Source organism: Tarenaya hassleriana, unplaced genomic scaffold (assembly GCF_000463585.1).
Source record: "Tarenaya hassleriana unplaced genomic scaffold, ASM46358v1 Cleome27, whole genome shotgun sequence".
NCBI classification, from domain to species: domain Eukaryota; kingdom Viridiplantae; phylum Streptophyta; class Magnoliopsida; order Brassicales; family Cleomaceae; genus Tarenaya; species Tarenaya hassleriana.
Genome location: NW_010965946.1, coordinates 784,101 through 808,259, shown reverse-complemented (window position 1 = coordinate 808,259; position 24,159 = coordinate 784,101). Strand labels below are relative to the sequence as shown.

At 37.9% G+C, this 24,159-nt stretch overlaps 6 protein-coding genes across 8 annotated transcripts in view; 3 read left to right on the top strand and 3 right to left on the bottom strand.

Moving 5' to 3' along the window:
* LOC104817227 (axial regulator YABBY 1-like) overlaps positions 1-1,107 on the top strand; it is a 3,364-nt gene extending 2,257 nt beyond the window's left edge. The window contains exons 5-7 of one of the 2 annotated variants that reach the window (XM_019202951.1): positions 106-199; positions 623-700; positions 850-1,107. In XM_019202951.1, the coding sequence (XP_019058496.1) occupies positions 106-199; positions 623-700; positions 850-921 (244 nt within the window). In that variant the 3' untranslated portion in view covers positions 922-1,107. The remainder of the gene's footprint in view (positions 1-105; positions 200-622; positions 701-849) is intronic. The other variant, XM_010546323.2, reaches the window with a different exon arrangement.
* A 931-nt stretch (positions 1,108-2,038) lies between these two features.
* On the bottom strand, positions 2,039-4,080 carry LOC104817226 (IRK-interacting protein). Its single transcript, XM_010546321.2, has one exon. The coding sequence runs from the start codon at positions 3,912-3,914 to the stop codon at positions 2,388-2,390; it is 1,527 nt and encodes a 508-aa protein (XP_010544623.1). The 5' UTR covers positions 3,915-4,080; the 3' UTR covers positions 2,039-2,387.
* A 2,633-nt stretch (positions 4,081-6,713) lies between these two features.
* Positions 6,714-8,388, top strand: LOC104817225. Its single transcript, XM_010546320.1, has 5 exons — positions 6,714-6,840; positions 6,976-7,152; positions 7,241-7,315; positions 7,530-7,670; positions 7,898-8,388. Exons 1-5 carry the CDS (start codon positions 6,838-6,840, stop codon positions 8,246-8,248), a joined length of 747 nt encoding a protein of 248 aa, XP_010544622.1. The 5' UTR covers positions 6,714-6,837; the 3' UTR covers positions 8,249-8,388.
* Positions 8,389-10,650: 2,262 nt separating this feature from the next.
* LOC104817224 (14 kDa proline-rich protein DC2.15) lies at positions 10,651-11,312 on the bottom strand. Its single transcript, XM_010546319.1, has one exon. It carries the CDS (start codon positions 11,231-11,233, stop codon positions 10,805-10,807), a length of 429 nt encoding a protein of 142 aa, XP_010544621.1. The 5' UTR covers positions 11,234-11,312; the 3' UTR covers positions 10,651-10,804.
* A 5,935-nt stretch (positions 11,313-17,247) lies between these two features.
* On the bottom strand, positions 17,248-18,413 carry LOC104817222. The gene is made up of 2 exons (XM_010546318.1): positions 18,055-18,413; positions 17,248-17,843 (listed from the first exon to the last, which is right to left on the bottom strand). The coding sequence occupies exons 1-2, from the start codon at positions 18,190-18,192 to the stop codon at positions 17,532-17,534; spliced, it is 450 nt and encodes a 149-aa protein (XP_010544620.1). The 5' UTR covers positions 18,193-18,413; the 3' UTR covers positions 17,248-17,531.
* Positions 18,414-22,715: 4,302 nt separating this feature from the next.
* Positions 22,716-24,159, top strand: part of LOC104817221 (scarecrow-like protein 22) — a 2,758-nt gene continuing 1,314 nt past the window's right edge. The window contains exons 1-2 of one of the 2 annotated variants that reach the window (XM_010546317.2): positions 22,717-22,871; positions 22,984-23,737. In XM_010546317.2, the coding sequence (XP_010544619.1) occupies positions 22,995-23,737 (743 nt within the window). In that variant the 5' untranslated portion in view covers positions 22,717-22,871; positions 22,984-22,994. Of the gene's footprint in view, positions 23,749-24,159 lie in introns of both variants that reach the window. The other variant, XM_010546316.2, reaches the window with a different exon arrangement.

Genomic DNA, 24,159 nt, shown 5'->3' with positions numbered 1-24,159 from the left:
TATATATATATATATATATATATAACTAAACCTATCCAATTCCATATTTTACTCTTTCTAATCTTTATATTATTAATTAATTGCTTAATCTCAAATTAGTTACGGGTATTTATACATGTGCAGGGAGGAGATCCAACGTATCAAAGCTGGAAATCCTGATATAAGCCACAGAGAAGCCTTTAGTGCTGCTGCCAAGAACGTAAGATTCTATTAACAAATATGTTCGGTCGCCAGTAAAATTGTTTGAAAACCTTGCACGCCTATTAGGATTCACACATAAATTAACATACAAGTAAGTATATGTTATTAAAAAAAATATTTCCCGAAACTTGGGTCATTAAAAAATCTTTACCGAAGTGGCATATAGACCGATGTTTTCCTCGAGAAAACTAGCTAGGGTTTAGTTACCAAAATAAAAAAAATAGCTAGGGTTTCTATATTGTTACCATACACAGTAGGTGTGTATACGTATGTATTGCGTCTGTAAATATATGTAGCTGTCAACTTTGAGAAAGAAAAAAAATAGATATAGCTCTGGGATATTAGGACGACTTAGTACTTTGTCGGATCCGACACAAGTTGAATATGAGTTTTTGTACGTACGTTGTTGTGTGTTTTGTAGTGGGCCCACTTCCCACACATACACTTCGGGCTTGCACCAGACAATCAGCCCGTGAAGAAGGCTGAGATTACAAACCAGGTATACTATCCATGCCACTCACACAACTAATAAACCCTAAAGCTTATGAAATAAAATACATTATCGCATTTCAGAAACCCTAACACACACATATATACGGTCCAGTATGTTAAAATATATTATACGCTTTTAACTTTGTGATGGCGTAGGAGGGAGAGGGCGTGGTCATGAAAGAAGGGTTCTACACTCCTGCAGCCAATGTTGGTGTGGCACCCTTTTAGAGGTTCCGTCGAGTAATATGGAAATCCAATTTAGGGTTTCTCCCTTCATGAGTTATTATATAATGTGTCATCTTATGCCGTGTAATCAACTGTTTGTTGCTGGTGTTTGCGTTAACTGTTATTGTATAATTAGGAGACTGCTTAAACTAAATATCACTGATATTATTAATTCCTTGCCTTTTATCATGCTGCTACGTCTCTTTCAATTATATCATGCTTATATATATATATATATATGCTTCTTAACTATATTTTCAACTGCTTTTCACTTTATAGATATATATGACGTAATTTTACCACGTAAACGCGTATATTCATTACTATTCATAACACGGTGCATACACATGATAGATACTTAGACAATAGCTCTCAATGAAGAGGTTATTAGTTCGCAGATGTAAGATTCTAAATGGTAAATTTGAAAAAGATAAAACTATAGAGTAAATAACGTTGAAAACCCTGCCATCCCAAGTTCCAACAATTCATATAACCTTAGTTTGGGTATGTGAATGGAAAACGAGGCTCGTGGTCAATAGGAAGAGGGCAAGCGCTTAAAGTTATCGGACCGCACATGGGCTACTAAATCTCAGCCCAATAACAATGAACTTTGAGATTCCCGTTCGACAACTTGAGCTACGGAATTCCTACCGTTTTTATCCAGATAAACGACACGTAGTCTTTTCCGTGATCCAAAAACAGGCAGGTAGTCCAAAGCCAACAAGGAAAAAAAACGGAACTTGATCAGACCAAACAGGGTGTCAATTTACATCTGAGGTGCCCCGGTCTAATCCGAAAATTAACGGTTTTTGTGTCTAGATTTTCCGATCGAAAAAAATTGGACTTTCGGACCAAATTCAAATCGGGATTTGGATTCGAATCAAATTGGTCCAAAAGCCGGATACTTAAAAAAAAAGAAAAAAAATAAGATTTATAAAGAGAATTATACGGGCAGAGTCAAACCTCATTGGCTTAACTATATAGATCCGAAAAAAATCGGACCAACCCGAATCCGAAACCTTTAGACCAAGTGCGGGCTGACCCGATTGATCCCCTACCCAAACTTGTAGCCAGATTATCCGACAAAAGGGCTGAATCTACAATAACTAGAACGACTTATAACAAAAATTCACGAAGTTTCATTGGATTATCAATCTGTTACAAGTTAGATGAACAAATACATAATCAGATTCTTGTATTCCTTAATCCTTATGATGAACTCAGTCCAAGAGCAAAGCACAAACAAGAGAAGAAAAAAATCCAGAACTTTACACCCTCCTATACGTTGATGATGGTATATACATACTTCATCCCCACTTTCTGCAAACATTGCATAGCTTATGGATTTAACAACCTTTCTGTGCTTAAAACAGAGGAAATTTCTTGTCCGTTGATCTCTTTGATGCCCGGATAAGATATACCATGTTCCGGTTTGATCCCCAGCACAAGAGCAACCATGGCCTCAGCTATTATATACCCTTCGAGCCGTTCAAGTAAACCTGAGACTGAATAATCGTGTGGCCGATTTTAAATCCCGGAACCACTGTGAAGCCTACTACTTTCGCCCGAGTTGGACTTGACAGTAACTTCCTATCACGTTTCCTTTGGATATCCTCCATGTACACCATTGAGAAATCCACCCCTCTCTCGACTTGAAAAATCTCAACCACGGGGTCAAACGACAATGCTAACTTGTGAAGGCTCCATATCGTGCTAGCCATGTTGACAAACGACTCGTGGAATGCGCTCAGAGACCTCCAAGAGCTCAGCACCGCTTCAGTTTGATCCATATTGCTGAATATAGACAGCTCCATGTTCGGGTGTATGAGCTCTTGGTACTTCTTTTCGCAAAATTTTGAGAACTCACAACCGTCTCTGTCTGAATTCAGCAACTCCATTGGATTGCTTGATACATGTTGCATTAATTCCCTAAGTGAACTACTAGTCTTGCCAGAATCAGAAGCAAGCCTATCACATTCGACGACTTCAACCTCATCAAGACCAAATCCTTCTGCATCAAAACCTCGAAACATAACCAAACAGGCGTATGATAACAATGCATAACGATTGTGTCCCTTTTTAGCATAAACTATGTCAGGATGAACTGAATTAGCCGCCAAATCCAAATCCCATCCAGCTTTTCCCATCAGCTCGATCAAAATCTTGGTGAACTTCTGAGCAGCTTTACAGGCATCGTGTAGCAAAGACTCAAAAACCTTAACCGATAATAGAATATCGGTGGGTGATACCGCATTAGCAACCAATTTCTTCGACAATTTCGAATTGGATTTCTGGATTTCACCTAGTTTGTTCCTCAGAGTCCAAACTTGCAAGTCCTTCTCGTCGATCTCCGCTTGCAATCGGTTCGACACGGTTTCCAAAGCCCTGAGCTTGCTCTGATTCTCCTGCACCTGTGATTCCAAGTATGATCCAATTGCCAGATCGTGCTCAAAATCTGAATTTTTGCGAAAATCCTTGTAGAAACGCTTCAAATCAGACAATCTCTGGAGGTGAGAGACCAGAGCCCTGTCAGCTGCTTTCACGCTCTCCTCCGCGAAAGGCGCGTGCGCAGCTTGCAACTGAAGGTACGAAGCTTCGAAAGACGAAACCGCTGCGAATGCCGACGAAATCAAGCTCTGACACATCTGGGCATCCGATTTCCTGAGATGGGTCGGCTTCTCCGATCGATCAGGTCTCCGCTCCACGTTCAAATTCCCTGTCGGGGCATCGTCCGACGGAGACCCAGGAGTGGGGGTTTTGGCACTGAGAGGCTTATCGGGTTTGATGACGACGACTTTCTGATCGGTGATGAAATCCTCGGCGGAATCCAAGAGCGCGAAGCCTTCGGCGTCGGCCCCGCCGTCGTTGTCTTCCTCGGAGAAGAGCTCGAAGGTCTTCGTCTTCACGGCCATTGCCAGTTTCTGAAACATCCCGGAGAATTGCGGGGGACGCGTAGCTGTTGCTGTATTGATCGCAGACTTTTCCATTTCTCGCATCGCGCAACGAAATCGAATGAATCAAAGCAAAATTTACCCTTTTCAACGAAATCCAGTTGATTTCTGGGATAGAACTGAGAATTTTCCAAGAGTGGCAAAGAGCGAAACTTTCGGGAGGTTTTGCAATGGTTCTTCGGATGCCTTTGAAGGAAGGAATGCGGTATGGGTTTGCAAAGCTTTCCCTTTGCGTGTCCATTTATTTTTCCCTTTTCCTATTTTATTTTTAAAATGTTTTTTTTCATCTCTTTCTTTTATTTATTTACTCATGTTGTTTTTAGAAGGTTCTTGAACAATTAATTACATCTCCTTGTTTGTTTAACTCAATATAAATCTGATACGTGGAAATTCCAAATTCGTATTTCGAAATTGAATAAAAAACACAACTTGAATTAATATTCTCAAAAATCGAAAATCGAAAACAAAAGTACTAACTAATAAAATTATGAAACCTGAACCGACTGATCTTATTGATATCGTAACATCGTGCCACTTATACATTATATCTGTGGTGATGATTTATAAATCTTTTCATGAACTACATGTCTAGATAGTTTTCCACCTAAATCCTCCAATAAGCTGCAATTAATACAAAACCCCATATATGCATTATTTTTTAGATATGCCACGTGGAGAACAAACTCTGTTTTTTTTTCGTTAATACAAAAGATTATTTATAATTATATACATACATATATATATATATATATTATAGTTTCCCTTATTTTTATGTATTTTGTCATTATATTTTTTGTGCAAAATATAATTGACCACCACGACTAATGATAGCTTCAAAGACAACTTTTACAAAGACGAGTCTTACAAATCTCGACTTGGATCGAAATTCTGATGCGGACTTCTGCTTTATCCCCCTTTTTTTTTTGACGTTTTTGGTGATGCTTTTAGCAGACAACATTCAGCGACGCGTGTGTATATATTATATATATACACACACACACATACACGCATGTAGTATATGCGTGTGTGTAATGCTTTTAATACGAGTAGATGTATGAATGACAATGAAATTCCTGTTTTACAATAAAGTTGGGTCATAGGGATAATATTCCTTGCCCGGGACGTATGCGTATATGAAGACAAAGATTGCGGGTCGAAGTTCGTTGTCCGAAGAACTGCAAACCCTTTTCACTAACCGAGGAAACGCCATTTCCAGAACCACTGCGGGCTGTTCGCAGACCACATGGCACTATCCAAATTCGATAATACGTAATCGAATCTAAAAATAGTTTCACTTCAAACAAATTATAATTTAAAAAAAAATCAAATCTAAAACCAATCTGAAAAGATGATTGTTCTATTCGTTGCGTAATCCATATTAGTGATGGGTTATCCGAATTTTTATGTGGTCAAATCGGTATATTCCGTTACCCGAAATAATAAATCAATGTCCGTAGATTTCGGGTAAAAAATATCCGCAAATCCATAGGTTTCGGGCGGAAAAATAAACGCCCACGGCCCATGACTAATCTCTGAATGGTCGTTCAAAATCCACGCAGCAATAGCGGAGAGGGTCGAATGAGGAAACAAGCTCGCACAAATAAAGGGCCCAATAACAGAAAAGATAAAAGAGTAACAATGGGCTTATAAAAGCCCAATATAATAAAGAAGGGAAGGGCCCATGACTAGTCCAGGCCCATTAACCATTGAAATGACGGAATTGTCCTTGAGAGAGAAAAGGAGGGGATATTGTTGGAGAGAGATTGTGAAAGGGACTGAAAAGAGACAGCTGGGTGAAAGAGAAGGCGTCTGCCGTTCTGCCGGCTGCTCCGTACTCTTCTCTCTCTCTCTCTCTCTGATCACCCTTTTTGTTGTTGTTTCTATATCATTTCATTTTTTATTTTATTTCTTTAAAATATATATATAAATTGTTATGAATTGGCTTTTTACGATCGGAATTATAATTTAATTCCGTCACGCATTCGAGATTATTGCTCGGGTTGGGGCGTCGTGAGGTGTGTATTATCGGCAGCGTATTTTATTTTATTTTGTTCAATGGACATCATCAACTGCGTCTCTGTTTTCCGAGGAAGGGCTATTGATGGGACTTGGGCGCCTCCTACTCTCTCTCTCTCTCTCTCCCCTTTATAAATTTCTTCTTGAAATTCGTTAATTGATTTTTGCCCACCATTACGTACCATAAATAAATGAAAAATATTATGTTTTTGTCGTTTGGTTTTCGTAGTGATCACTTTGTCTCGCGGGGGTTATATGCATATAATTTCTCTCTTTCTACATTGAAACCAGTGAGAGGAAAATACGAAGACGCGAGTGAGTGGAGGTGGTGATTTTTTTTTATTTTTTACGAAATTGCCATCGAGAAACGGGAAAATTGGAAAGAAAAAAAAAAGGACTGTTGGGGGTTTTGTCATTTAGCACAGAGTTACCAGAGAGACCCCCCAAATGCCAAAAGATCATCGTCAATGTCTAAATAAATAAATAACACATGAAAATGGACCAACCTCTTCAAATATCTTAACTAACAATTGGTTGAATTATACGATTGGATAATAATAATAAGCTCTCTCATTCAATGTAGCGTGTTTTTAATCATGTAAACCGACCGAGTCGATTTTGGTTGATAAAAAAATCTAAGAAAATGCATTGGCTCGCAAATACGACACATATAAAATTCGAATCTTTTTTTTTTCCTACTCATTTATTGAAAAGGCTCCTTAGAGGAACACGTTTCACAATCCTAGAAGGAGACTTCTTTAAATAGCTACTGGTTCACGCCTCAGGCGCTGTTCTCTCTCTCTCTCTCTCTCTCTCTCTCTCTCTCGGCGAGTGGTCAGTCAATATCATCAGCGAGAGAGCTGACCATTACTCTCTTTTCTCTCTGAGACGCCTCCGAGAAGGTAAGAGGGGCGAAGAAGAGATACGGAAATAACACGGAAGTGGAATCGCCATGGTGGGTTTCTTGATCTTTGATATTCTCTAAAACCCTACCCTTTTTTCTGCTTTTGCGTTTGAATTGTTTTGATGAACAAGAAAATGGGGATTTTAGGAAAAGGGTCTCTTTGTTTATTTGCTGTGAATCATGCAGGTGGAATCTGGGGAGAATCCTGCATGGCTTGAGGTATTGATGAGGGAGAAGTTCTTTAACGCTTGTTTGGTTCACGAAGAAGCCAAGAAGAACGAGAAGAACATTCTCTGTCTCGACTGTTGCTTCAGCATCTGCCCTCACTGCTTCACCTCCCACACCTCTCACCGTCTTCTTCAGGTTCCTCTTCTTCTTACTCTTGAATTTGCCCATTTTCAGAGAAAAAAAGCATGAAATCATTCTCTTCTTTCTCGTGGGATTTTTTCAGATAAGAAGGTATGTTTATCACGACGTTTTGAGGTTGGAGGATGCATCAAGGTTAATGGACTGCTCTTTTATCCAGGTGCCTTTTCCTCTCAAAGTTCATAGCTGTTTCACTTCATCTCTCTTATTAGGGTTTTTAAGTTATTGATTCCTTGCCGAAAAAAAATAGGAAGAAGCGAAAAGGAGCTCATCTTCATGAGCTATATAGTGCCTAATTACACCTATGTTCTACAGTTAACACGCGTATTACGCGGATGATTTTAACATCTTTTTGATTGATGTTCATGCGATAGTCATACATAACGAACAGCGCAAAAGTGGTATTCATCAACCAGAGGCCTCCGACCAGACAGTTCCGAGGTTCCGGCAACATTTGCTGCACCTGCGAACGCAGCCTCCAGTCTCCTTATCTTTTCTGTTCCATCTCCTGCAAGGTTTCTCCTTCTTCCTTCTGCTAAAAGCAAACATCTTTTATCCATAATTGATCTCGTTTCAAAATTCTTTTGCGTACCCAGTTCAATTTTCCACCTTTCCTCATCTGGGTCGATGTTCGTTTTCCGATACACGCCAAATGTACGTGTATGTATCAGCGTATTCACACGTCGTGCCTTCTGAAACTGAAAATTGAAAAAAAAATGGTTTTATTTTTTGTCTATGGCAGATTGATGACGTCATGAAAAGACAAGGGGACCTCTCAGGGTTTCTTCGTGACTGCAAGTACCTTCCCTTAACGGAAAATGCATTAGACGACGGACTGATGACGCCGGACTCCACTCTCGAACCGGTCGGGTCGGCCCGGACGTCTTCCGGGTCGGGCGGCTACGGCGGCGTGGTCTGGTGCCGGACTCTCGCTTGCACCGCAGCGACGACCGAGATCGTTCGGAGGAAGAGGAGCAACTCGGCCGCAACTTGCCGGAGGATCACGGCGGCGTCTTCTACGGCTCCGGGAGCTCCGGCGAGTTTGTTGAACAGGAGGAAGAATACGCCGCCGCAAAGGGCTCCGCTGTATTGAAGATTCTAGGTCATACGGACGGGCTAGGGAATGGTGACTATAACAAACAAGTGTAGTACACATACATATGGTTGTCGTCGTCCATATTTTAATATATCTGTATTTAAATGGAGAAGAAAAAGGGGAGAAATACTAGTGTTGAAAATATTTATATTATATGCTAACCGGATTTTGTCTAATCTTTTTGCCACGTAACGGGGGAGGTCGATAAATACTTTTCAACTATTCAACATTAATAGCAAATGACCTATGCTTATCCCCCGCAGTAATTGCGCCTTGGGTTATCAAAAATAGTGTTTTGGGACATTGATACAAAAATTGGAAAGGATTAAAATGTGTCCTAACATATGGTTCGATCGTGAAATCGATATTCATATAATCGTGTGTGCTCTCGTTTTTTTTATCGAATGAAGAACATTCATATTCGTATAATTCAGACACTGAATCGATCTTATATTTCTTCACGCGCGAAAGGGTTTCAAGATCCGAAGGAGGTTGAAATTCAGTTGAGCAATTTGGGCTTCGGGGGGTATGGATGCGTTGTATCAAACCGGAGCTAAAGTCAAAGCGATTTTTACGTCTGTGGACCCCTAAGGTTTACTGCAGCTGCGTAGCCCTAAATTTACTGCGGCAAGGCAACCATCGGTTAGCATGGTTAGTAATCTTTTCATTAAATGCATTTGGACCGACCGTATCTTTCTTGGCTCAATCATCCCGACACGTTTTGGAAAGGGACGAGGTCGTCATCGAGAACTATATCTGCTGTCGTCCAATGAATTCATTCATTCATTGTTATTGGTGCAAAAGCAAGATAGTTGTTGTTACGAACGTAAATATCGTATGCAACGCATGCATTATCATTATTATTATTACTATTAACAAAGGGATTGGTTGGTCGTAGTAAATGTCGAGACGTGTTGCGATAATAAGAACACACCCACTCTGGTCTATTTTGTCTTTTATTTTGTTGTCCGAAGTGGGTTTTTTTTTTTGCTTGCACGACCAAAGGGACAAATATTACTAAATTTTGTTTTTATTTTTACCAAAAGAAGACAAAAATGTGGCACATATATTATTTTTATTATATATGTGTGTATGAATCTGATGAGAGAACAGTCGTTGGTCGTGCTCGTGGACGAATTCGGGACCACCGTGTTTTGCATATCTTACTTTTTCATGTTTTGGTTTGGACCATGCTAAGCACACATATAGTAGTCGTCTCTCATTAGGGTTGCCACCTCGCTTTGGATATAAAAAGAAAAGAAAAACATACTGAATTTTCGATCTGAAGTTTATTCGATGTGACAATCTAAATTGAATGTTAAAATAATAATAATAATAATAATAATAATAATAATAATAATAATAATAATAATAATAATAAAATCGTAGAAAAACAGAATCTGTTTAGAAAATGAATAAATTCGAACCCACATGTCTGTGGTCGAGTGGTATTGGACTGGAAGTGAGGGTGTTCCTCCTCCAGGTCAGGGGTTCGAATCCAGGCATGTGGGGAGGGAGAGGTATAGCCAAATGCTGTGTGTTCAAAGGCTATTTCCGGATCCAAGGAGATAGGTTTGGCCAAAGGCCGAAATCGTATATAAAAATCAATTAGGTATAAATTTTCGAAAGTTTATGATAATGGGCTCGGGCCACTAAGCCCATATGTGTTGGTAGTTACTGCCCCGTCTTGTCACGTGCGTGTAAGGTATGGTGGTGGCCCACTCGTAGGCTGTCGAAATTTTGAGAAGAGATACGAGGATTTGTCTTGGCTCGGCGTCACATATCATACCCCCCCCCCCATTTTGGGTAACGCTATTTTTCGGTGATGTTATTTTCGTAAATTTACGGGGCCCATTTTATTTCCCTCTTTTTTGGCATTTGATGCTTTTTAATTTCGCAAGACGAGAGAGGAGCTCTCGATTATTTATTTGTTTATTTATTTCAAGTTTTTTGTTTTTATATAAAATGATTTATTCGATTCTTAAATTTGTTTTCACTCTATTTGGGCTAACCTTACAACCGACACCTTTCTGCTTGATATTTTTTTGGGCTAATAATACAATCCTGTTTTTTTTTTTGTCGGCGGGGTTCCTGTTAATTGATGAGATAAACGATTATATATATATATATAATCAGAAATTTCACGACACCTCGAACCGACTACGCGTCTCTCACGATTCAGAGACAACATTTGTACCGCAATTAAATTGCGTACCTCCTCCCAAACCCTCAGCTTGAACATGGAATTTGGGACGGAGGATCCATTCCCTCTCAACCAGTTACACCACTCGGTTACGGTCTCTTGGATAAACCGATTATATTTTTACCGATACAATTATATTTACCTTTAGATTCAATGCAGAAAATCTGATTGGATCTGCAAGGGGAAGGGGATGAAGTGAAAAAATAAACGGAGAATGAGAAACATTAAAAAAAGTTCAAAACAAATACAGACTATAATAAACACATCAATACAGAGAAATGCTGAGACTGCCTTTCTCAGGGAAACAATCACAGAATCTAACAAACAAAATATAACCAGAGATGAATGCTTCACATAAACCAAATCCAAACAAGAGAGAGAGAGTTTTCAGGTGAAGCCTTTCCGCAGTAGTTCAAGAGCAAGCTGAGATCTACTGGAACATTAAGGTTAATCCCCAAGACATTGGCCTTAAGGGCAGTGCATAGACAAACAGCCGCTTCAACATCTGCCAGACCCTCGAGAAGAGTACAGCATGGTGTCTTTGGTGGGGCCCCTATGACAAGGTTAACCAAGCCATTCAACACATCAGCGCACACCCCGAGCTTAAGGGTATCGCTCGGGCAAGTCGGAATTGGGGGAGGAGCCTTCTTTGGGCTCTTTGGTGTTTTCGGGACTTTAGGGGTCTTTGGAGGGCAGTTAGTGGTGGAGGTTACCAATGTGAAGAACAGAAGGTTAAGGGTGAGAAGAAGAAGGGCTGATTTGAGAATCTTAGGAGTCATATCTTCAAATGGTGGTGGGAAATGATGCTTTTACAGTTTAGGTGCAGAAGGGAGGGAGTGTGATGATGAAGGAAACAGGGGTAGGGTTAGGTTTATATAGAAGAAGCATTAGAAGGTTGTGATATCAGAACTGAAACGGGCCACGGGCCACGTGAAAATAATGGAATAACAACAAAACCCTTCACTAGCTGGTCCTTGCAACTTGCTAGGCAGTGAAGTAATGTTAGTTTGGGACATTCTGCAATGTGTAGGAAAAAGACATATTTTTCACTTGTTTGATTGCAGAGGCTATGGCTCCACACGCTCATTCCTGAGCTGTTCCACCCTAGTGTCTCTAGATTTTATTTGGACCTCAAGATAAGATCCAGTGTACACTTTGATGAGTCAATTATACAGTGCATTATTGCTCCGGTCTTGTAACTTTCTCCGATTAGTAATAGACAATTTATAGTTCAAGCCCTACCCCTACAGCCCTATCTTCAATTCGGCTTGTTTCCAATCGGAAACTACCCTATTTTGATATGCAGTAAACGCCATAATTATCTTAAGATGGAATGCAAGATGATGGTAACCTATGGATGTGTGAACGAGTTTTTAAAGGTTACAAGAAAGAGAAAGTTAAGAGGAAGTAGAAAGGAACGTACTTGAGGATGACAGTGAAGCCAGTTTCTTGTTGGGTTTCATACGGTGCTGAACAATGCCAGCCTCACTGATGTGACCACCAAGGTGAAGAAGAACCTGTTTAACATCAAGATATCAAAAGGGATTTTACTGTTGAATCTCGTCCATGACATTATTCTAGTTCATACCCAAACTCAACAAGCCCCAAGCCTTTGGCAACAAAACCAATCGACAAAGAAAACCAACTATCTGAAGAACTTCCAAATGATTGGTCACAGCTTTGGAGTAAGAGACATATGCATGATTACAGTGAGAAATGACGGAGACAAACACAAAACCACTGTAAGTATTGCCTTTCGAGTGTTGCTCAGTTTCAACTTTCAACACCGGTCCAGATATGGAAATGAAAATCGTAGAATCCTGAAATATTTTCTTATGATAGAATCTGCTTAGGTACTGGCTGAAAGGTTAATGACTAGTTCCTATATGTACCCCATACTGAAATCTGAATTCAACATCATCGTTCTGTCAGGACAATGAGAAAGTGCATAAGCATACATCTTCTGCAATTTCCTTTTCTGTTTCAGGGGAGCTTCTACAAGCGATGACTGTACAATTACTTTAATCAAGTGAAACCCCATGGGAATATCTACATCTTCCCCCAAAATTTCTGGAAATGCCCGTCAAAAGGTGAAACATAATTAAGCTCCAAAACATTTAGTACCCGTAAAACCAACTCTGGATTCCATGATTTAAACCTAAAACTACTCCGAACTGCATTGCCCTAATAGGAAAGGACGACAAATCACAATCTAGACGAAACCTAACTAAGTCGAGACATACCTTGGCTTTGCAAATTGTGTCGATCTCTTCGCACAACCTGTCCTTTACCGAGTGGACTCACTGTTACTGACGATGACGAGTCCTGCAACTTGGCGATCCGATTGTTAAAGGCAGAAATCAGAGAATCGGCGATGATCCAGCTTCCTTGGCCCCTCTCTCTCTCTATAAAGTATTCGAATTCCGGGAGATGATTTTAGCGGGAAAATGTCAAGTGAACGCACAAAAGGGGATAAGTTTGGGCCATATAAAAATGGGCCTACATTTAAACAAAATGTGGCCCATATGTTACAGACCTTCTGAATGCCTTAGAGGCTAAGGGTATGGGAACTCGTCAAAAACAAAAAACATTGGCCCCAAAAAAAAATGGTAAATCTATATATATTAATAAAAAAGTTTAAAGAGATTTGGTGAAGCCACCTCATCCTCCACCTCATCAATTTTCTTAATTTTCATTGGTTCATAAAAGTACTCATTACCTATATACTATTAGAGCATTTACTTTATCTTTTTGGTATTTTATTAAACAAAATGTTAGATTACTATAACTAAAACATTTATCTTTATTATATTAAAAACTCACTTTGATATTAGTTTTATATACTATTTGAGATTTTTATTTTTATTAAACTTATATTTGTTATCTTGAATAAAAAAAATATTAATAGATTATAACAATAAAAAAATAAAAAAATGTATCTTTATTACATGAAAAAGACATAATTCTCTTGAGTAAATAGATAATACACAATAATTTCAAAACCAATATTGTAAAAAAAAAAAACTCTACAAAATCTAAAATGCATATTTATTGTCCACTAATAACTATATTTTGTGAAACGTGCTAGGTGTATATCTAAAATTAATACCTTACTAATGAAGGATTCCCACTCATCCACTAATGAATGATTCCTACTAATCCACTAATGCCGACGAGTTATTGCTATCATTGATTAAAAGGTGATTACCATTTGATTAAATGTGTAGTGTGTACTAAAAAGTGGAGGTTACCATCTTATTAAAAATAGTAACGGTTCTCTTAAATAACTATACAAATGAATAGATTATTGAGTGCGTAAAAATTAGAGTAATGAACAATTATTTTTTTTTTTAAAAAAAGTTTACAAGACTCTACAACCAATTAGAAACTCGGCTATGACTCTCTACATATTCAATTATATGGCTGTTGAGTGGACGTTACATCAGGTGATTCATTTAGCGTAATACAATTATATTCATCTTCAACATATGACTCTTTATTCACATACATTAATGTCTAATAATTAAATAATAAACTAACCAAAATAACGTTACTCAGAGGAGACTTCATCTAAAAAACCTTTGGCATTCCTAATGTTTTAAAATTATTTAACATACATAATAAATAAAATATTTTAGAAATTATCATAGTTAAAAAAAATCCATCTTTATATATGAAAATCTATTTTGATTTTATATATTAAAATGATAATAATTGTGTTACAACAAAAAACCACAATTATTTTTAAATTTTTCTCCAAACCCAACTATTTTAAAAATAATTTGAATTCCATTATGGAAATGGAATATATTACTCTTCTCTATCCATTTCATAAATGTGCATTGTCTCACCATTTTCAAGACTTAAAAAACGTAAAATTGATAGGCCTAACACCAAATAAATATTAATTTAAGATAATTAATATGTGCAATAAATTGATAACAATTGATAACGACAAAAGGGAACTAATATGTGAAATAAGATTATTAGGTGTTTTATTTCACTCACCATTTATTTTACGGAGCTCCAGGTTCGTGTTCCGACGGCCGGCATAAGTAGTTTCGTTCAGCAACTTCCCTATCATTATCTTCTTCTTTGCTGGAGCTGTCGAAGTAGGTATAGATCTCTCTCTCCTTCTTTTGTCAGTGTTTTTGACATTTGTCATAGACATTGATTTTCCTTCTCTTTGATTTTTGGATTCCTACATTTATCATATTCTGTAAACAAACTAACTCTACCCCATGTATTCTCCTCTAATATAGAATTTTCTATAGATACAGGAAGACAACAGAAAAACATATAAGTTAACAACTGCACAAATATATTTCTTGGTTTTCTATCTGACGATTGTCCAGAATTATCTGGCTTAAGATGGCGCAAACAAAGGATCCCGACTCTGCATTTTTCAAGAAACTTGACCTTGCGAGGTTACCGAACTAAAGGTCAGTTCATATGTCTTTGTAGTCTATGGTAGGGGTGGGCGAACGGTCGGTTACGGGTTAATCGGTTACGGTTATTTCGGGTTCGGTTATTTCGGGTTATTAAAACTCATAACCAAACGGTTAATTAATTTTATTCGGTTCGGTTCGGTTCGGTTTCGGTTCGGTTCGGCTCGGTTTTGTCTATTTAAAACTATAACCAAACTATAACCAAATAAAGATTCGGTTCGGTTCGGTTTCGGTTCGGTTATAATATTTAAAAAATCAATTCATTTATAATTAGAAATATTCAAATATAATATATTATAAAATATTATCATAATTATTTTAACATATAAAATAATAATATCTAAATTTATATTTTGATATAAAACTATTAAATAAATAAAGATCATTTTTTTTCTAATGTTTATATCATACAAACTTTAAAAACAATAATAACAATGATAAAATGCATTTAAAATATAATAAAACAATTATTAAATCAAGAATATAAACATTCATATATGTATATAAATATATATAAATGATGATATATAAACAGTTCGGTTCGGTTCGGTTCGGGTTCGGTTATTTCGGGTTTCAAAAAATCATAACCAAACGGTTATTTAATTTTATTCGGTTCGGTTCGGGTCGGGTATTTATCGGTCGGGTTCGGTTCGGTTATTCGGGTTCGGTTATTTTGCCCACCCCTAGTCTATGGTCTGATTTCTATTCCAAACTGCAAAATTATTTGGATTTTCTTTATGTTTTATCTCTCGATCCATTACTCGAGATGATCTTGATTAACGTGGTATATCGCATGCGGATATGCTCAACTGAATACAGGGGAGTGCTTGTCCAATTCTTAGAGATGACAAATAGATATGCTCAAGAGATGCAATCTATGAAAGTCTTCAGTTCAACCATTCGCTAGAAAAGAAGACATAATAGAACCCATATGATCAAATCCTAAAACAAACCTCTTTCTTGTAGCAAATGGTAATTCAAGAGTTGTTTTCCCTTTTTTCAATGGTTTTGATACATATATATACGTATATATATATGGGTATATATACATGTATATATATGTGCATGTATGTATTTATATTTTTTATTGTATATAATATAATTTTATTTTTATTTTTATTTTGCGTTTTTTTTTTCATGTGGCAATGATGATATGATATTTTTATGTGACAATGAGATGTCCTTCCATTTGTTAAATAGTTAACAAAGTTGGAGAAAATGTAGATGTATGGCAAAATTTATTAAGTTTTTGTATTTTGTGTTCATATATATGTATATGGAACTTTATTGAAAGTATGCGATTTTTAGTTTATTCACCCATACATATATAGTATATGAAGACTTAAAAGTGTTGTAATAATTAACGTAAAAAAGTTATGGATTGTTTAACATGTTCGACTATAATAAATATACCTGTACGAAAAAATCTTTCTCTCTTTAAAAACATGGTTTTGTACTAAGTATTACAAGTATATTCTTTAAATCAAACTTTACTAAATTTATATCAACATTATAATCAATACAAATTGTAAAAGATCCATTGATAGAAGACTCTGGTTCCATGGAATTCGCAGCTGGAATCGAGATCCGTTTCTCCGGATGGAGACGATAGAGGACTCTGGTCTTCTTCTTGCTGGTTCGACCGCTACGCCGTCGTTTTCGAGTTTAAAGATGACACATACTTGGTTGTCATGAACCGACGTCGTTTTGGGGGTTATATGCCAAGAATCTACAGAGAACAACGGAACGTGAAGCGAAAAGATGACGAAAAATACGAATAGCTGAAAATGGAAACCCATATTCGTTTCTGATCGTTAGAATTTTATTGTGGAGAAGGAGGAAAAAAATATAAACATTTTATATTCATATCAATATTTTTCATAACGAAAAAGTAAACATTTTATATTAACAATAAAAAAAATAATCCGCGCATCGCGCGGATCTCTTCTAGTAATAGTTAAATGATTTTGTAATGTTAACAAGTTGGATAATAGTTAATGTTTTACCTGCAATCATTTTCTTTCTAATTTATTCTATTTCAACAATTATCGTGTTGTTTAAGAAATAAAAATGTCTTAATAGACGACTAACTATAATATTGCACCATTAACCTTGTATTTTTTTTTATAACTGTAACCATCCACATTGTTTTAAATGAAAAATAGTCAAATATTAAAAAACAGGTTATGTGCAATCCGCATATAAGAGCCTTGCGTCCTACCATGACCATCAAGTTACTCATAATAATAATAAACAAATTAGGATCAATTTAAGGAATGTTTAAAGCTAATATATACGTCATCACATCACAATTGCATATAGTAGACTCAGTGATTCGCGCATACATATGCATGCATGTATGCATGCGTGCATGCGTGAATATATACAATTAAAAGGGAGAACAACAGCGTTCATAAATATTAACATGGAACATGATAAATACTTAATCACGAGGTCTCTGCGTCAAGATTGAAACATTGTACTTCAATTAAATATACAATATTATCATAATAACGTATGATATATATATATATATTATAAAGTTTTTAACTTTGTTGTGTTTTGGACCGGGCAAAGGTCAAAACGTGGGAAAACATATATTAATTTCGATATAAACGGTGAAAGGAAGTTAGTTATGGTGAGGAGGGTGCGTCGAGGGTTGCATGTAATCGAGGTTGAATCCAGGATGTTCCTCTCTAGGACCCTTCTTCTTCTGCGGCACCTTCCATGGCCTCGAAACTCTTTTAGACGACGCCGTTGCATCTGATGAAGCCCGTTTTCCTCTTTGTTCACCCTCAATCTTCGCATTCCCGTCTTCAAATCCAACTTCCCCGTGACCGGATGACCGACCGAACTTATCGATCTTATCGGTCCTCTGAGTCTCATCAAGACCTTTTCTTGTTACGTCGGCCTTCTCTTTTAACAAAACTCTCGGTTTATGCTGGTCGCATGAAAAATGAAAATCCGTAAGTGTATATACAACACTACAATAATCTTGTACATTTACATGCACGTACGTTTTCACGTTCAAATTCACCAAGCTTGTGAAGGTTTTGCATATATATCATAATTTGTTTCAATGAATCAAATTTATATGCAAGTTTGCGTACAATGATAAAAAAATTGTCCTAAAACAAATATCAGATGCTTACCTTTGTGCTTGATGAGTGATTATGGTCCATATCGAGCTTCGTCTCCACGGTGGCAAGACGTCGAGCAACACATAACTGAAGACATAGAAAGAGGAGACATAATACAAGAAGGCGATACGAGCTTGTAGAGACATCCATCTGATCACAGATACCGGGAAGAGAAGATCGGTCTGAATAACGAACAACGAGAAACGTTGACGAAGCAAATGTATAGCAAAAGGGCGTTTCTTGGGAAGTTGGGCGTCGTTGAGCAAAGCGTGGTAGATATTTGTAAATGGAGAGGAGATCGAAACGTTATAAATGCAGATAGAGGAGTCTATCTAAAAGAACATGCAAATGTATGGGTAATGAGAGGAAAAGAGCAGTGAAGGTTGGATATGGAGGGTCCTCTCCTGTACCTCTCTACGACCAATTCCCATTGAACGGGTCCCAGGGAGAGATATCGACCGCGACCCAACCACAGAAACAGAAGAAACCAAACACTTGTTTCGCTCAACTAGTTATAGCACTTGAGAGAGAGAGAGAGAGGGGGGAGATGTATTAATTGTAATGTTAGGTCGCATTATATTAATGATGCGAAAATCTAGCGAGCGAGCCTTTGAAAATCAATTGAACATGCTTGGGTTGACTATCCCAAGGAATTCAATTGATAAGATCGTACTCTTTTGTCTTTGTCCAATGAGTTTAAAGCACTTTTGTATGGTTTTACGCCTTCCTTGTAACTCTTTGTCTCCCTGAGACATTGTCTTTCTAAATATCGGGAAGCTCAACTCAACACCGCGTATCGATATTTTCAATGGCGAAACAAAGTGGGAAGCCTTTTCGGGCAAATATAACGGCATTCCCCAAGTATATATGTTCCCGTTTGTGACATTTTATCGCAAGGGGACAAAAATGTAAAATTGTATATGTGGCGTGTAATATATATACATGCATACATGTGTATAAAACTAACCATGCATATTGATGAGATTTGAAGCTTGTTGGAGTTTCGTGCAGCGGAAATAAAATCGGGATGAATATGAAAAAAATGATTAAAAATAATAATAATAATATAAAGATTTAAGTGTAACAATCTTAACGGAGTTTTTTTTTTATTTAACAATCTTAACAAAGTTGATTAGTCAACCCAACCTGGGTAGTTCAACCGGTGAAACGAGGGCGCAAAGCGTCTGTCCCGCCCCGAGTTCGAACCTCATGCTGGGGAGGGAGCGCATAATTCAAATTACATGGCTGGCTCTCGGCCCCGAGATTAGTCTGGGCCTCGGCCCAGAAAACCCGGTTACCAAAAAAAAAAAGTTGATTAGACATTTCGCAATTTGGGGTTTTCCTCGAAAAAAAAAGTCATAATCGCTTTGAATTCTAATAGTTGAAATTTTATTCGTGTGATCTGATACACGAGGGACCCATGCATGTCAAACTTTTAAATATTCTTTGTTTTTTTCTTCCTCGAAACGTCGACCTAAGATTATATACCATTCGATTCTTCCTGATGCTGCAATCAATCCGTTTATTGCGACCCACATATAATTATTAATTTCCCCCGACATATATTGTTTCGTCGCTTTATTATGCATGCATGCACGCACCTGTTTACGATATAAATACAGTGACGCTTCAGGTTGCCGAAAATATATTTGTAAAGTTGAAATATCTGAATGGGAAAATACAGACACATAGCTTTGCTGAATATAAGGGTTCATGAATTTGTAATGCAAAAGTGTACAAAAATACTCGAAAAATATAGCATTATCATTATACCAACAAAAATATCGGAGAGAACATAATTTGGGAAATTCAAGGTGCGCGAGTGGGGCCAAAGCCACGTATGCAAGGAACATAAGGAAGGTGTGGGGCCTACAATGTCGCGGAAAGGTGGGGTCCATGCTTTGCAAGAAGCAGACAAGGCTGCGTGGACCACCACCACTCTCTGCCTCCTGCCACCAAGTTGGTTCCCACGGAGCCCTCTTCACCGGTTCGTTTGACACGTGTCACTTCCCCATGTGCTTTGTACCTCCGCCACGTGGACCTCGTCCCCACTAGTGGCCGCCATATCCCGTCCAGGATCAGCGATGTTTAATGGCATCATTAGGATCATAATCACACCGAATTTAAATAAATCAAATCAAGGCAAAGCAAGCATTCATTTATGGATACATAGGACATTGAATTTGAGAGAATTCAACAACGGAATAGAGAATCTGGGAAAGATTTTCTAATTGGATTGGTATGAAATGAAGCATACAAAGGTATCTACACTACATTAAACCACACATATATAAACCCTAATAAGAACCTAGGAGTACAACAAAGATCATGTCCTATGCAAATCTCCTAACTAGGGCACTTTTCCACGATCCTTGGAGATACAAATATTAAATGCATTTAGGAAAAAAAAGACAGATATATGAGAGGTGAAAGAAACGAAGACAGAACCAAATATTACATCTAAATTCACCCAAACAATTAAAACCCTAATTCTTCCGGCAATCAACACACAGAAGCCGCGTCTTCTGCCATTTCATATTCACTGAGAAATCGAAAGGAAAATGATAGAAACTTACACGGAGATGCCGATCGAATTAACTGAGAAATATTTTATCAATTTCTTTGGTTTCGTCTTTGTAACTCATCTCCGGTGAAATTATATTGTATATCTTGCATACCATAAGAAACTAATAGATTTTCACAAAAAAAAAATATTTTTTAAGCTTGGTCCATGATGGCTATTTTGGTTATTAATCAAATAACCACGAGAATAGTTATACTTTATCTAAACCCAAAATCAAAATCGAATCGAAACGATTATGAAAAATAACCGAAAAATTGATATTTTTTTTAAAAAAATAAGTTTTTTATAACAAAAAACGAATACGAATAGGATCGAATTTTATATAAAAAACTAAAACAGAAATAACCAATGAGCGAAATGGTGGATCAAGGCCCATAATTTGGACGAACAAATGAGATTCCGCTAGGCCCGTTAAGTGTGGGCCCCAATGATTAGTGAGCTGTCTGTACTTTCTTCTTGGGCTCTCAGAATTGCATACTAGAGTTTGTGACCGTCTGTTGGCCCAAAATCCTAAAAATAAATAATGAATTAAAACAAAATTAATCTCATAATAATTTTCAATGTTGAAACATTTTATTTTTTCGTTTCATTATCAACACTTTTACGAGTTGAATAAACCCTAAAAGATAATAAGCCTAAGCACACCATCCTTGCTTGATTTGGAACTTGGGTTTCCACTTAAGGGACAAAAATTGGAATTTATAATGAATGATAACATTATTATTAAAATGTATATTATTATAACTACAATATAGTGGAAAATCCACATGGGGTGTTTGGGAAAACCACGTCTCTCATAATGACAACGTTCAAAGACATTTTTATTTGTTTGTTTGGAAATAATGGGGACTTGGCTTAGGACAATACATAAGCATGTCTCCCTTTCAAGCATACACAACCCACCAAAAACTTTCAATATTTGTCTTGGGAAAATCCAACGGTCGAGATGTCCTTTCTAGTTATTATAAATTATGACAACTAAATGATCATTTTTTTTTTGGCTAATGTTTTCTAGACATGTTATATATAATCTTATAATTATATGAAAAAATAAATACAGATAAAGTTTTTTTTAAAATGTAAAGGTTAGATTTTCAGTATAATATAAAGACATGTTTTAATAAAAATAATAATGTGGATTAAGTTTTTATATTAGAGACTTGTCAGTTTAGGTCACCACCACTACTATTACAGTTATAATTATTTTTTTATTAACGCTAAAGAGGGACATCCAACGCGATCTACAGCCACACGATCTTCTGAAGGGAATAGATCTGAGCCGTTGATGGTTTTGTCCTCGATATCTTCAAAATCTCCAAAAAGCCACACTCAATGAGCTTGGGGTCCGTCAGATTCAGTTTCGAAAACCAGGCCAAGCTCCTGCAGTGTTGTTCCCCTTTAATTACCGAAGTGCCCCTCCATCGTCCGTTCGGCCAGAGCTCGTGGAGGGGTATTTCGGGTATTATAATAAATAAACAAGTGAACCATCTGCGTCAAATTCACCTTTTCCTCTGCTTTCCCTTGGTATCCGTAAAGTATTTTAAACAGTTTTTCCATATCTACGTTTTGACGCGCGCCACTCACCTCTCTTTTTTTTTTTTTTTAATTTTTATATAAAAAGTTACCAACTTCCATTTACATCCACTGCTTTCAAATATATATAAAAAAATGTTTACAACCAAAAAAAGATTTCCCCTTTCAGGTAATAGAATAATTTCATCTAAAGAGATTCGGATTTGTATCCATATTTTGGGATTTGTATTTAGCCGAAAATTCAAAATCTTTTTTAAAGTTAGTAGAACATTATTTAATTCAATTTAAAATTAGGGTTTGTAATAAACATCATTAGAATAGCGTAGAGTTTTCATGGTTAGTAGAAAAAAGTAATTAGTACACCTAATTTAGCAGTGAACAGAATGTGGTGTAGCGAGAGTGGAGTCACGCGCTGCGTGCGCGAGTAGGATTAGTAACATGATGACAAGAAGATTACAAATGCACATCTTCATCTACGCCACAAAAAGAAAAAAATCCTCAAAAACATTAAATAAAAAAAGAGGTAAGAGAAAATAATTTAGAGAGAGAAAGGTTGAGAGATGAGAGAGAGAGGCCACTTTTACCACTTTTATATGTTGCACGCATCCATATAACAGCACAGGGAAATACAAAAGGAAGGAAAGAGATTATTATTGAGGAAAAGTGGGCGCCAATTACAAGTTTTGAGCTCTGCATGTGTTCTTCTTCTTCCGTACACAATCTCTCTCTCTCTCTCTCTCCTCTTTTGTTATCTTCTTTGTTCTGAGATCTAGGGTTTCTTGGATTTTCACTGTTTCCTTTTGCTCTGATCGCTAACTCCTCAGACACGAAGGCCATGCCCCTACCCTTTGAACAATTTCAAGGGAACGGGGTCCTGGGTTTGTCTTCTCTCTGCTCAGATTCTCCCTTTCAAGACAAAATCTGGGCAACTTCCGAGGAAATCTCTGATGATTTCTTCCATCTGGTCGGAAATAATGGCGGTTTCCCTGAGCCGACCTCTGTCCTCGACGCTCTGAGAAGCCCGAGTCCTCTCGCTTCCTCCACCACGACCACGCTGTCTTCCTCCCACGGCGGCGCTGCCGCCGCCTCCGTCGCCGATGAGAAATGTGGGCAGATATGCTTGGAGGATCTCGACGGAGTTCTCTCTGGCTCGCCGGTTCAAGAACAGAGCATCCTCAGGCTAATCATGGGTGATGTCGGAGACCCGGGTCCGGGGTTCGGGGCTTTGGATCCGGGTTTCGGGTTCGGGTCTGGGTCCGGGTCGGTGATTGACGGTCTCAATCCTCTGTTTACTTGTGGTTTACCGCTTCAAGCTGCGTTTCAAGACCAACCCATTGTTCCCTTTGAAGAAAAGCTTCAGATTACGAATCCTGAAGCTGTAATAAACCAAAATCCGACTCTTTTCTTTCCGGTTTCGAGCTCTCCGTCGTCTCCGCCGGCCAAGCGGCTCAATTTGGGTCAAAACGGGTCTCAACCCGATTTTCACCAGAGCCAGAAGGATTTTCCGTTCTCGGATCCGGGTCACGACCCGTTTCTGAGTCTCCGGCAGCAACCGCCACCGAGGCTGGCTGGTGACGGCCAGTCTGCAGCCAATTACAAGTTTTGAGCTCTGCATGTGTTCTTCTTCTTCCGTACACAATCTCTCTCTCTCTCTCTCTCCTCTTTTGTTATCTTCTTTGTTCTGAGATCTAGGGTTTCTTGGATTTTCACTGTTTCCTTTTGCTCTGATCGCTAACTCCTCAGACACGAAGGCCATGCCCCTACCCTTTGAACAATTTCAAGGGAACGGGGTCCTGGGTTTGTCTTCTCTCTGCTCAGATTCTCCCTTTCAAGACAAAATCTGGGCAACTTCCGAGGAAATCTCTGATGATTTCTTCCATCTGGTCGGAAATAATGGCGGTTTCCCTGAGCCGACCTCTGTCCTCGACGCTCTGAGAAGCCCGAGTCCTCTCGCTTCCTCCACCACGACCACGCTGTCTTCCTCCCACGGCGGCGCGGCC